General features: G+C 42.9%; 1 protein-coding gene across 5 annotated transcripts in view; it reads right to left on the bottom strand.

The window, feature by feature from the left end:
* The window catches only part of PTPRQ (protein tyrosine phosphatase receptor type Q), a 260138-nt gene that overhangs the window by 59609 nt on the left and 185521 nt on the right, over positions 1–15008 (bottom strand). For all 5 annotated transcript variants that reach the window (XM_030214581.1, XM_030214584.1, XM_030214583.1 and 2 more), the window contains 4 exons: positions 12396–12517; positions 6509–6695; positions 4433–4677; positions 3128–3194 (listed from right to left, as the gene is read on the bottom strand). In XM_030214581.1, the coding sequence (XP_030070441.1) occupies positions 3128–3194; positions 4433–4677; positions 6509–6695; positions 12396–12517 (621 nt within the window). The remainder of the gene's footprint in view (positions 1–3127; positions 3195–4432; positions 4678–6508; positions 6696–12395; positions 12518–15008) is intronic.

Below are 15008 nucleotides of genomic sequence, written 5' to 3'. Positions count from 1 at the left end.
AAGAACATTTGGAAGTACAGCATATGCTCATGTACCAAAGCAAAGAAGGCATAAGATGGATTCCACAACAGAAAGGGGCATTTTAGTTGGCTATGCTCCAGGACACAAAGGATATAGAATTTTGAATCTGAAAACTGGCATTGTTGGCATAAGACATGTTACATATTTTGATGAAAACAAAAGGGTTGATAAAGGCTGGATTATCCCAGATGAGCCTTATCATCCAGAATATGAAATTAGAACCATAATAGACATGCCAGTGCATATAAATGCCATACCAAGGCAGATGTCTGAAAGCAACTCATCTGTATCTAACGAGGAACAGGCAGAGGAAGCAGACACAGAAAGGATCATTGAAGAAGACAGTACAGTTGGAGAAGGGGAATCAATTGGAGAAGGACTCTCAGATTTAGAGGATGCGGAAAGGTCAGACCAACCTGTTGTCAGACGCTCATCCAGGGAAAACAAAGGTGTTCCACCCCCAAGACTGTCTTACCTAACAAAGTCAGCAGAAGCTCAAGAGCCCTTAACATGGGATGAGATTGAGAAAATGCCAGCAGAAGAAGCTGCTGAATGGCGTAAAGCTGCACAAGAAGAAATTGATGCATTGGATAAAAATAATACTTGGATTCTTACAAAATTACCTCCTGGCAAGAAAGCTATAGGATGCAAATGGGTATTCAAGTTAAAAAGGAATGCACAAGGAAAAGTGGAAAGGTATAAAGCAAGATTAGTCGCAAAGGGATATCTTCAAAAATATGGAGAAGATTTTGATGAAGTGTTTGCACCTGTAGTGAAACACACGACAATTAGAACACTTCTGAGCATTGCAGTCTCAAAAGGCATGCAAGTCAACCACATTGATGTAAAAACAGCATTTCTTCATGGAGATATAACTGAAGACTTGTACATGGAACAGCCAACAGGTTTCATAAATACAAAACAAAGACAGCTAGTGTGTAAATTAAACAAAGGTCTTTATGGATTAAAGCAAAGTGCAAAATGTTGGAATGACAAATTGCATGAAATATTGACAAATTTAGGATTTAAGCAAGGTGAAGCAGATAAATGCTTGTACACTAGGTGCACAAATGGACAATATGCATACATTTTAGCTTTTGTTGATGATCTGCTCATTGCAAGCAAAAGTGAGCAAGAGTACAAGGACATTGTAAAATATTTAAACCTGAATGTTGAGATAAAAGAACTTGGTAATGTGTCATACTATCTTGGTATAGAAATTGAGAAACAAAATGATGGTTCTTATCTTCTAAGCCAGAAGCAGAAAATAAATGAGCTTATTGAAAGTTTAGGTATGCAAGACGCCCAAGTTGTAAGCACTCCCATGATCACTGATTTTCTGAAGGATGAAACAGTAAGCGAACCTTTACCAGATAACATCCAATATAGATCAGCCATAGGTAAGCTTTTATATCTAGCTACCACGTACAGGGCTGATATAGCAAATGCAGTAGGAATTTTGAGCAGAAGGGTCAGCTCACCTACCAAATCAGATTGGACTGCAGTTAAAAGGATGGTAAGGTATTTAAAGGGTACCATTGATTGTAAATTAAAGATTTCAGCCAATAGTAATCCAAAACTAATATGTTACTGTGATTCAGATTGGGCAGGGGATCATTCTGACTATAAATCCACAAGTGGATATGTGTTTATGTATGGAAATGTACAAATTTCATGGGCCAGTCATAAACAAAGTATTGTGAGTTTGTCTTCTACAGAAGCTGAATATGTGGCCGTATCGGAAGCGTGCAGAGAACTGATGTGGATTGAAAAACTTTTGCTGGATTTCGGAATAGCTGAACAGAGACCAATCCAGATAATGGAAGATAATCAGAGCTGCATCCGACTGTCACAGAATGACAAGGTTCAGTCACGCACCAAGCACATCGCAACGAAATACCACAACGTGCGAGAGTTGGCAAAAGAAGGGGTCATCAGTCTACACTATTGTCACACCAGTGAGATGACAGCTGACATCATGACCAAACCGTTACCCAGAGAACATTTTGTGAATCTGCGTATAAAGCTTGGACTTTGTATGAATAAATAATTGCATGACAGTTATGCATGAGAAGGGGTTTGTTGGAATTTATTGTATTTTACATGCATTGCCTGTCACCTATTATTTCTCTGTGATTACTCTGTGACCTCTGATGTGAATTACTTAGAGAGGTCACACAGCTATGCAACTTCCTGTGGGGGTTAGATGCAGCAGATGCAGCACATGGAGCACATGGAGCTCATGATCTCTCCTAACCTGAGAGGATCTATGGTGGTGTGAGCATCCATTACCATCTAAGCACATGGAAGGAGCTGATAATACAAATGTATAGTAATATGTATATATAAGCCTGTCTGATTATAATCTAACTGCAAACTGTGAGTAAACAGATGTTTTGTTACTTCAACTTTAAAGTGACTCAGCAGTGAATTATTCAGGGGTGAATGAGAGAGAGATGAAGAAAGAAATTAACATTTCTAAAGCTGAAGCTGTGTGTACTAAAATCTGCTAATTATTTACTACAAATAATCCAACAAACCAGGGGGGCGTGGGGGGGGCACGGGAGACACACCCCCTGTAAAAAAATTCCTGGCTATGCCACTGCTTCAAGGTACATAAATGTTGGTGCTCAGTTCTACAGTAGAATTTTCTCCATAGTGTTAAACGTGACAAAAGCCTATGCATCACCAGTAGGCCCAATAAGAATATATATTTTTTTTTAATCAAAACATATGAGGGTGGTTTCCAAACACACCTTTAAAACACCCTCTGGAATGTCTCTTTTCTAAGCATCCAAAAGTAAGTGTGTTATGAAAGTAGGTGTGCAAGGAATCCAATCTTTTGAAAATGTACTATTGTATTCCTGCTATTCTTGTGCCTCTATATAAATTATGCTATAAACTCTAGAAACATCCTAACAGACAACTGGACTTAATTCCAAGATGTCCATACCTAGTGCCCCTTTAACATTACCAACTAAGACATTTTAAGTTTTGTTTTGTTTTTTAAGAAGGACGTTGGTACTGCAGGCTCTAAATTGTATGTTAAGACTGGCCTCTGCACAGGGAATGGGACTGAATGGTCCTTTACTGACCATGTTTGTACCTTTAATATCCATCGTTACTCTCAACTGTATCTTCGGTCCTGCTCCGGCCCCATTAACTGCATATACCTTCAAAAAGACAACGAGAAGGTAGTTTATTCATAGAACCCTCTGTTTAACACTACAGCCTGAATTCTCTGTTATGCAAAATGTAGAGATCACGTGACCCCCTTATCAAAACAACTCCACCGGCTTCCAGTTGCAAATTTAAGATCCTAACATTAACACATAAAGCCTTTCATGAGGGTAAACCTGACTATCTGGTCTCTCTTACTATTTCCAATACTCACTCCCGCGGCCTTTGCTCACTGAACAGTCATGGACTTGCCCTTCCTTCTCTATCAAGGGCAAAATGAGAATCAACCTGTAACAGTCCTCTCTTTTTCCTTTCCCACTTTCTCTGGAATTCTCTACCTCATTCACAGGCAGATGATCAAACGCAAACGCCGGCGCTAGAGGCTGTTAGCGCCATACTAGTGCCAGCATTTGCTACCGCCCCATGATCAGAGCCCTTGAGCACGTGAAACAACGAGCTCGAGGGATCTTAGTGCAAGTAGCATGCAAATGCATGCTAATCAGAGCTTAACGCATTCATCCCCAATGATCAACGACCAGCGCGCCAAAGATTGGGTCGCTGGCCGCGACAAACCCTACGCCAGCTCCAACCTGGTGTTAGGGTTTGCAGATCACTGGGGAGGAATGGTGAGCCCTGTCCAGCATGCATTTGCATGCTGGCAGGCCCCCATTCCCCTCTACAGCAAACCTGCCAGCGAGGGCAGTTGAGGACGTCCAAAATTTGGACGTTTCTGTGACGGGGCAGTTGAGGACATCCACATTTTGGACGTTTCTGCAATGGGCAGTTAAGGACGTCCAAAATTGGTAATAAGCAGTTTACGTGCACTGATGGTTACCGCCTGGTTAGTATGTGAGACCTTACCACCAAGACAATGGGTGGCGGTAAGGTCTCAGGCCGAAAATGGACGCACACTGATTTTAATTTTGCAGCACGTCCATTTTCGGCCACTAAAAAAGGTCTTTTTTCCAGACGCGCTGAAAAATGGACCTGCGCGCGTCCAAAACACACTCCTAAACCAGCGCATGCCATTTTTCGGCGCGCCTTAGTAAAAAGGGCCGCAAAATGAGGGAGAGTTTAATTTGAAGATTAACAGAATTGCTACATTCACAAGAGATTCGAATCTGGGTTCCCAGGTTTTAGAGCAGCCACTGGGTTGTCCTCTCGAAAACCTGCAGACGTATCTCAACATGCTGTTGAAAGCAACAAATTTGCATTAATTCCTAACCCTTACACTTATATTATAGGTGTTTCCGCCTTTAAGCCCTTCTATCACAGCAGTTATTGAAATGTTTGATTTTTCGGTTATACTCAGGTTGTGAATCTGGGACTTGGTTGGGTCGTCTTCTTTGCAAACCACAGCTTGATAGACTCGGATTTGCCCATTAGGTTTCGACGGAGCCAGAAACGTCAGCTGGAACTTTGTGACTTCATTTGGCATCTTCTGATATGTTAAGATCTTAAGGGGATCCGTGGGCACTAGAAAAATCAAAGCAACCGTTAACGTACTGTAGGTATTACCATACCACAAATATTTTTGTAATATAAGGGGCCCTTTTACTAAGGTGCGCTGAAAAATGGCCTGCGCTGCTGTAGACACAGGTCCATTTTTCAGCACGTCTACAAAAAAGGCATTTTTTTTGCCAAAAATGGACATGCGGCAAAATAAAAATCAGCGTGTGTCCATTTTGGCCCTAAGATCTTACCACCACCGTTGACTTAGTGGTAAGGTCTCACGCATTAACAGGGCAGTAATCGTCACCACGTGTACACTGCCGATTACCGCCCGGTTAGTACCACATGGTAGAAAATAGAAATTATTTTCTGCTGCACATTTTGGATGCGCGTCAAAATTAAAATTACCACCCAGTAGGAGCGTAGCTACATGGGGCCATGGGGGCCTGGGTCCCCCCAGATTTGGCCATGGTCCCCGCCAACCCTTTCGACCCCCCTTTCCCGCTGCCGCTAACCCTCCCCCGCCTCCGCCATCGGGTACCTGTGTTGGCGGGGGACTGCAACCCCCGCCAGCCGAAGTCCTCTTCAGCCAGTCTCCGGGCTGGCGCGTTGCTGCAGCTGATGTGGAAGCCTAGCATTCTGTTTCTGGGTGAGTTGTCCTGATGTCCTGCACATTCAACGTGCAGGACGTCAGGACGACTCACACAGAAGAAACAGAATCCTAGGCTTCTACATCAGCTGCAGCAACACACTGGCCCGGAGACCGGCTGACGAGGACTTCGGCTGGCGGGGGTTGGGGATCCCCGCCAGCACAGGTACCTGACAGCAGCGGGGGACTTGGGGGAGGGTTGGCGGCGGCGGGAAGGGGGGGTCGAAAGGGGAGGGGCGCCGGGGGGGAGGGGGTCATAGGTGGCGGAGGGTCCATGGCGCCGGGGGGGGCTAAAATGTGCCCCTCACCTCGGGCTCTGCCCCCCCACCCCCCCCGCCGAAGTCTGGCTACGCCCCTGCCACCCAGGGCATGTGGTAGCCGGGCGGTACTTCTAATTTGGTATGTGTTGTATATGCGTAGGTGCCTACGTGACTTAGTAAAAGGGCCCTTAACGATTCTAACACATAAATCTAAGTAGATAGCCATCGGGCAGGATTTTGTATTGAATTCCAAGCAAAAGCTGAGGAATAGATATGAGAGTGTAGTAAGTATAAATATACAGACAGAGCTGCTAGCAGGTGAGCTGCCCTATCCAGTGGTAATGCAGAGGAGGAGATGCTGAATTCTGAATTCCCAGGAGAGTTCTGATAGGTTAATAGTGACAGCGTGTGACATCAAGAGGAGTATGAATAGCCGCCATGTTTAGTATGTGGCTGCCCTTCGTGCAACCGTCTGTTTCATCAGAGGCTCAGGCAGCCGCAGTAAAGGAAAGAGGCGGGTGCCGGCGGCAGGGCAGCATATGAGAATCGCTGCCGCTGCTGGGTTTGGAACATATTGAGGTAAACGCTGAGAGCGAGCTGGAGATAGGAAGGGGGGGAAGCATGGGGTGGGCAGCAGCATCCTAGCTCCACCTCAGGCGGCATCTGGCCTTGGGCTGGACCTGCCAGGGGCGAGAGACGCTGCCTGATTACCACCGAGTAAACCCCTGCGGAAATACTTTTTCAATATTTCCACTAGTGCCGCAAATGCCGTGTGCTGAGGGTGGAGCTTCCGCTGGCACCTGCATTGGGTTGGCAATATTTCCGGGTTGCCGTGCAGAAATCCTTTAGTAAAGGGGCCCCCAACCAAGAGCAGATATGATGATAACTTTCTTTGCTGGTTGCACATTTAAACCAAAATGCTTTATAAGTAAAAGGACTGGCTTACCTGCTTCAAAGGTAGTGGCAATGATTGGCTCAGCAGGCTTGCCTTCGACGTAAGCTGCGTCTTTATCTCCTGTAAAGGCGACAACTAGTACCGAGTACCTGGTAAATGGTGCTAAATCAAACACTTCCAAGATTTTACTCTCATTGGTCTTCCTTACGAATGTCATTTTATAGTCATTGCTGTCTACCTGTGATGAGACCAAAGGATCAATGCAAAATATGTTTGTAAAATACCTAGACACAGGAATCCTGAGAACATCTGCTCAATTTAATAATTATAATTATTCAATTTCTCAGTTCCATTCTAATTGTTATTATACATGGATGCCTATGAATTGTTACCTTTTTCCATCTAGCATTCGTTTCCATATTACGTATTGTGATTACTCAATCCTCATTCAGGGCCCTGCTTACGAAGCCACGCTTTATTTATTTATTAGGATTTATTTACCGCCTTTTTGATGGAATTCACTCAAGGCGGTGTACAGTAAGAATAGATCAAACATGAGCAATGTAGGTTTCTATAGCATTAGCGCGTGCTAATTTTTAGCGTGCGCTAAAAACACTACTACTACTACTATTTAACATTTCTATAGCGCTACAAGGCATACGCAGCGCTGTACATCATACACAAAAAAGACAGTCCCTGCTCAAAGAGCTTACAATCTAGATAAAAATACTAGTGCATCTAAGTAAACAGGGCCCTCATTTTGTTTTTACTACTTATCCAAACTCTTATCACCTCTCGTCTTGATTATTGCAACCTGCTTCTCACCGGCCTCCCTCTTAGCCATCTCTCTCCTCTTCAATCAGTCCAAAACTCTGCTGCGTGACTCATTTTCCGCCAAAGTCGCTATGCTCACATTAGCCCCCCTCCTTAAGTCACTTCACTGGCTCCATATCCGTTTCCGTATTCAGTTCAAGCTTCTTTTATTAACCTATAAATGCATTCACTCTGCCGCTCCCCAGTACCTCTCCACTCTTGTCTCTCCCTACGCCCCCCCCCCTCGGGTACTCCGTTCTGTTCATAAATCTCTCTTATCTGTCCCCTTCTCCTCTACTGCTAATTCCAGACTCCGTTCCTTTTATCTTGCTGCCTGGAATAGACTTTCTGAGCCTGTACGTCTAGCCCCCTCTTTGGCCGTTTTCAAGTCCAAACTTAAAGACCACCTCTTTACCACTGCGTTGGACTCCTAACCCTCACTTGCCCTGTCCTTTTATCCTCACCTCTTTATTCCCTTACCCTTAATTGTTCTGCCTACCTGTCTTATCTAGATTATAAGCTCTTTGAGCAGGGACTGTCTTTTCATGTATGGTGTACAGCGCTGCGTATGCCTTGTAGCGCTATAGAAGTGATAAGTAGTAGTAATGTAGAAGCCTGCCCTTGCAGATCAGCAACGCGGCCGCACAGGTTTCTGTTTCTGTGAGTCTGACGTCGTCAGACTCACAGAAACAGAAGCCTGCGCGGCTGCATTGCTGATCTGCAAGGGCAGGCTTCTAGATGGAATGTTGCTAGTGGAGGAGTAGCCTAGTGGTTAGTGCAGTGGAACGTGGGATGTTGTTACTTTTTGAGATTCTGGAATGTTGCTATTACTTGAGATTCTACATGGAATGTTGGTATTCCACTAGCAACATTCCATTTTTAGATTGTGAGCTCTTTGAGCAGGGACTGTCTTTTTGTGTATGATGTACAGTGCTGCGTATGCCTTGTAGCGCTATAGAAATGATAAATAGTAGTATAGTACTTAATTTATCCTATCTCGCATCACTCTTTGTACTGTTAATCACAATAGGTTGTTAGCCACATTGGACCTGATCTATTAGGATAATGTAGGATATAAATGAAATAAATAAATAATTTTTTTAAACCCAGTGGGTACCAGACAGGACCACAGATATGTTATACCCATTGAATTTCACACTAATTTCCGATCTGACGAAGAAGGGCAACCTTCGAAAGCTAATCAAGAAATGTATTAAGTTATGTCCAATAAAAAAGGTATCATCTTATTTTCTTTTCCATGTTTTATTTTGTTTGATTTCTATTGATAACACTAATTTTGAAAATTTGGAGCCAGCAAGGACCCAGCATACCTTTGAAGCAGTAAATCATGTGCGGAGATTTCAAAAATAAATTTCTGCATATCGTTTACTTTCACTGTCCTAACCCAGCCCAAGTCTCAGTCCTATTTACTACAGATACAACGGGGTAGATTCTGTAAATGATGCACAAAGTTGGATCAAGGGCTTCCTAACTATCAGAACATATCAAGTGAAATCAAACTCGAATATATCACCACCATGGAAAGCAGACTGCGGAGTACCTCAAGGTTCACCACTATCACCGACTCTCTTGAACCTGATGATGATCCCACTAGCCAAGGCCTTAACCCATTCATTTACGCAGACGATGTCACAATATACATCCCTTTCAAGCACGATCTAACAGAAATCACCAAGGAAATCAAACTCGGCTTGAACGTCATGAACTCATGGGCGAATGAATTTCAACTAAAACTCAACACAGAAAAAACACACTGTCTCATCTTGTCATCCCAATACAACACGTACAAACCCACCAACCTAACTATCCCAGATTACACCCTCCCAATCTCAGACAGCTTGAAAATTCTCAGAGTTACAATCGACCGAAACCTCACTCCAGAGAACCAAGCGAAATCTACAACAAAGAAAATGTTCCACTCAATATGGAAACTCAAACGCGTGAAACCTTACTTCCTGAGGGAAACATTTCGCAACCTGATAAAAACTATGGTACTAAGCCATGTAGACTATTGCAATGGAATCTATGCAGGATGCAAAGAACAAATCATAAAGAAACTTCAAACTGCCCAAAACATGGCAGCTAGGCTTATATTTGGAAAAACGCGGTTTGAAAGCACCAGACCCCTCCGAGAACAACTGGCTCCCAATCAAAGAAAGAATCACATTCAAAATCTGCACTATGGTTCATAAAATTATCTACGGCAAAACCCTGGGATACATGACAGACCTCATAGACCTACCACCCAGAAACACAACAGGATCAACACGAACATACTTAAATCTCCACTACCCAAGCTGCAAAGGACTCAAATATAAATCAACTTATGCATCCAGCTTCTCCTATATAAGCTCACAACTATGGAACGCACTACCGAAGACCGTGAAAACAATGTATAACCACCTAAACTTCCGGAAATTACTAAAAACCAACCTGTTCAAAAAGGCATACCCCACCGACCCAACTTAAATGGTTGAACAACTGCAACACAACTAAACCAAAGCTAGTACTGGACACAAATTAACCCTTCTCCTCTACGATTTCCTAATGTGTATGTAACACATGATCTTTATTCTACCACTACATCACTTTGTATTTCTTCATACCGGAACTGGCGATCGCCTTTGCGGTGCCATGTAAGCCACATTGAGCCTGCAATTAGGTGGAAAAATGTGGGATACAAATGTAACAAATAATAATAATGCGCACTACGCTAATATTCTGTAAACGGCTCTCTGCGTGGAAACTGTATTAATGGCACCTAAAGTTAGATTCTAATTACGTACCCTACTTCCAGTGCAGAAACACGCACATGCAGGTGTTCTAGAACATTGCGCCTAACTCTAGAAATAACCCCTGACCTGCCCATGCTCCTCCCATGGCCAAATTCCCTTTTGAGTTTTGCACTATAAAATTTAGGCAAGCATGCTATAGAATAGGATGTGGGGCAGATTCATATGTAACATCAAGCTATCATAGAAGCCACTCTTCTTGAAATAGCAAAAAAATAAATTCATTTATTTATTTTATTTGTTACATTTGTATCCCACATTTTCCCACCTATTTGTAGGCTCAATGTGGCTTACATAGTACCTTTGCAGGCTCCGGTGAGAACAAATACAGGGTGATGTTGTGGTAAGATCAAGTTCATTTGGTACAGCCACATTAGGGAATCGGAGAACGGAAGAGTTGACCTGCAAAAAGTTATTTGGCTTGCTCAAGGGGAGAAGCTACCATAAAAGCTCTATTAATACTCTCCCAAGTGGATGCTTATTTCTTCCACCAAATGTTGGTGACATTGGAAGAGGAAAGGCAAACAGCTCTCAAGACTCATTCTACCGTTATCATCTCGATAAAGTATTACATGATTCCAGTAGAAGACTGAGCCAAAAGTCCACCTAAAGGGCCATTGAGGTGTCTGTGTTGAATGGTGCCAGCAACAGATTTGATTCATTTTAATTAACTAAAGCCAACAAATATCTTTCAGAAGGAAAATGTGGGTGAATTGATCCGTTGGTACCTATCCCAATACTGTTTTACTAATGAGGTTTTCATTGTTTTTCCTGCAATGTGTAATTTTAAGAGCAGATTAGGTAGCTGTAGTTCTCTACAGTTGTTTTCCCACTGGGTGGCTTATATTAAGTGCAGCTGCTGAGGTAGTAGATTAACACGAAGCATATTTTTTACTTGACAGATGTGTTTCTTGGTCCCCATTGAGAGTTCACCTCACATAGAGTTTTACATGCACTAAACTGACATTCATTTCCTGAGATGACTATCAAGGTGAGATGCATTTTTCACATATTCCATTTATCACATACGGATGATATGTGGATGACATTTACAATTTCACAAATGACGGAGGTGCTTCTGTAGCAAATATACATGTCTGACACATTATCCTAAACATGTCACACTGTAATATTCTACTTAGCTGAATAATCTAGCTTCAGTATTGGGGAAATACTTCCTGTATTGCCAGTCCAGTTTATCAGTAAAATGTATGCATTTATCCAGTTACTTATCATTCATAAATATTATCCTGGCAATGCAGAAAACCTGCATTATTATTTCCTAAAAAAACTACTTGGACAGATCTTCAGAAACTTGATAGGAAATAGCATCAAATCTAAAAGGTTTATGGAATCCAAGACACATTTGTCCCAATGGGCAACTGAATGTTGACTTCAGAAGTCTCAGTGCAGACAGATTTGATCACTGGGAGAAACAATACTAATAGAAGGTTATCCATAGGCAGGATGATTAGCGCTTATTGCTTCTGATCATAACCAGGCATCATTCCAATTTTAGAATTTTCAAAGTAATTTTTTTTAAAGCTCATATGTAAACTAAGGTAAAGTTATGTAAGTATAACTAATATTTGAATCATTTAGATATAAGAAAAAATGATTAACCGGCAAAAGTAACAGTAGGTGTAGTTTGAGGGCAGGAAATTCATTGCAATCTGTGTTATCAATTTGCATACTAATAAGATGCAAATACATGCAAAGTACCTCACTATTATGCAAATTGAGTAATGCAGATTGTGATGAACTTTGCAAGTTGCATTATTTGGGGCTGACCCAATGCTCCTTGGTACCATCTCAAAGGAGCCAGTATCTATGCAGACCTCCCCCCCCCCCCTTCTAGTTGAGACTCCTCCCCCCCCCCCATCTCCCCCAGGACCTACCAGGGGTTTTTCTGGTTTCTAGTGACTGGGACAGAAGTGATCCCCATTCACTCATTCTCTTTCTAGTACCAGGTTCAAAATAGCACTGGTTGACCCCTAGTGGTGGACTCCAGTACTACCAATAGGGGTCTAGCTGCCAAATAAGGGTAGAAAGCTTGACCCCTAGAGACACGGTGATTGTTCTGCACTACATCCTCTGAAAAGCACTTCATCCTGACTGAGAAATGAAATGTCCCTTAGATCCGAACTGAAAATCGACGCTGGATTTCATCATTATGACCATGGCTAAATTTATTCCGTAAACAAGGTTCTTTTATTACTTAAGTTGTTCCTTTTATTCTGCAGTAGGCATCCTTCTGTTTCAAAGACAAGTACTGTTAACTGCATAAGATCAAAGAATTGAAAGTTTCTTACCGAGGAAACGTTTATAAGATAAGATGTTGGTCCAGCAAGAACTGCAGGCTCCCTCCAGGTGATATTAATACTCTGATGCGATGTGGGGACTACAATTACATTTTCAGGAGGTTGATCTGGAGCTATGATAAGACATGATGTTGTTACATAAATGTGTTTCATTGCACAGAAAATATGTCTACTTATATGTTGAAGAAAAAACATTTGCAATTTAAAAATATGAAACATAATTTTTCCAGCACAGCTTAGTAAACGGGGGGGGGGGGGGGGGGGGGGGGGGTAAGTTTTGTACCTGGGGCAATGGAGGGTTAAGTGACTTGTCCAGGGTCACAAGGAGCTGCAGTGGGAATCAAACTCAGTTTTCCCAGGATCAAAGTCTGTTGCACTAACCACTAGGCTACTCCTCCACTAGCAACATTCCATGTGGAAGCCTGCCCTTGCAGATCAGCAATGTGGCTGCGCAGGCTTCTGTTTCTGTGAGTCTGATGTCCTGCACGTACGTGCAGGATGTCAGACTCACAGGAACAGAAGCCTGCGCGGCCGCGTTGCTGATCTGCAAGGGCAGGCTTCTACATGGAATGTTGCTAGTGGAATAGCAATATTCCATGTAGAATCTCCAATAGTAGCAACATTCCATGTAGAATCTCCAATAGTATCTATTTTATTTTTGTTACATTTGTACCCTGCACTTTCCCACTCATGGCAGGCTCAATGCGGCTTACATGGGGCAATGGAGGGTTAAGTGACTTGCCCAGAGTTACAAGGAGCTGCCTGTGCCTGAAGTGGTAATCGAACTCAGTTCCTCAGTTCCCCAGGACCAAAGTCCACCACCCTAACCACTAGGCCACTCCTCCACTCTGTAAAGAGTGCTCATGATTATTGGTAAACCAAAAAAAAAAACCCCACAAAATTTATTTATTTTGCTTACACCTTTTCAGTAGTAGCTCAAGTACATTCAAGTACACTGGGTATTTCCCTGTTGGCCTCACAATCCACGTTTCTTCCTGAAGCAATGGAGGGTTAAGTGACTTGACCAAGATCACAAGCAGCAGTAGTAAGATTTGAACTGGCCACCCCTAGATGTCAAGACAAGACTGGTGCTCTAACCACTAGGCCCACTCCTCCACTCACGGGTGCTTCGCCTCCTTTTCATTTGTTAATGACATGTATTGATATGGACTATGTCATTGACAGTTCTCTTGTTGCTGCAAATGACAGCCCATCCCTACTGACTTACACATAAATCAGCCTCACAGGTGAGCAACAGCAGTAAGAAGAAAATTAAAAGTCCAAGATGTAAAATCAGTTCAGTTTATTAGAGCGACTCGACACAGCCATGATTCGGCGACAACGCCTGCATCAGGAGTCAACAGACTTCTGTGGGACTGTGAGGTATAACAACAGTTATCCGTACTCTCGTAAAATGGAACAATTATGGGATGCTGGCAAAGACATAAGCCAAGCAGGTAAAGCACTACGGAGACGCCTAGTTAAAGAACTGCCCCCTTAATGCCTGTAAGTGGCAGCACCAACCTGTCAGTAAGGAAAAGGGAGAACACAGTAAGGGGAACTGGGTTGCAATCAGAAAATATAAGGGAAAGGGGTGAGGGCAGACACTAACTATAAGATACAGAAAGGAGGGGTGGAAGTGAAGAGAAGACAAAACCAAAGTGACCATGCCATAGTAGAACAGCCGTAAGTCTCATAAGCTATGCAAATCAGAATCCAACATCCAGGGTAGTATGCAGCAAGAATAACTTGGACATAGCCAATAATAGAGCAAGTCTATAAGTGGACACGATGCAGCACAGTAGACAGGGCCACTGAGAGGGGGGGGGGCAAAATTCCCCGGGCCCGGCCTCCAAGGGGAGCCCTGCGCCGGATCTGTCTCCCTCCTGTTCCTGTCGGGACCTGGATGATTGCATTAATGTGATAACTCAGTCCCGGCACTCAGGAGCAGGAGAGAGACAGACCCCGGTGCCAGGCCCCCCTTGGATGCAAGGAACGAGCATACGCACTGACGCAGGAAGGTAGGTGGAGGGGGGCGGTGGCGGCCTGAGCGAGTGAGGTTGTTAAATTTAGCTGGTCTAGAATAGGACCAAGTTCATAAACAATGGGTTAACTTAAATCCTTTTGAAAATTCCGCCCCCCGCCCCCCTTGCTACATATACCAGAAATCCAATAGCAATATTAACACAACACCAGCACAGCATAAGCATTTGGCACAGATATAGAAACAGGGCTGGTGAATATGACAGTTTAATGCTCTCCCAAATTGGAATGTTATCAGTTGTTTTAGTACCCCTAATAATACAGATGTATGGTTATAATTCACAAGTAAATTGACTCATTAATACGTAATTGTAATTGCTACAATCAGTCTAGCAATAAGGACATTTTTATGGCAATCAGCAATATTAAATATTTTTATAGTGTTTCCCTAAGCAAAATACATTAATATTCAATATTTTTTTCTAATTAGTATAGTGACTAGCAATCAATTATCTGACTAATCAGCTTGAATTAGAGTACATTTATTTAGACACTAATAAACAAGGGGTTCTCTTTAACATATTATTGACAAACAGGGGCAGACCGACAGTGATCTGGCAC

This window comes from Microcaecilia unicolor, chromosome 9, assembly GCF_901765095.1.
Source record: "Microcaecilia unicolor chromosome 9, aMicUni1.1, whole genome shotgun sequence".
In the NCBI taxonomy this organism is placed as follows: domain Eukaryota; kingdom Metazoa; phylum Chordata; class Amphibia; order Gymnophiona; family Siphonopidae; genus Microcaecilia; species Microcaecilia unicolor.
Note: the sequence above shows the minus strand (reverse complement) of the source record. Positions and strands in the feature narration are given on the sequence as shown.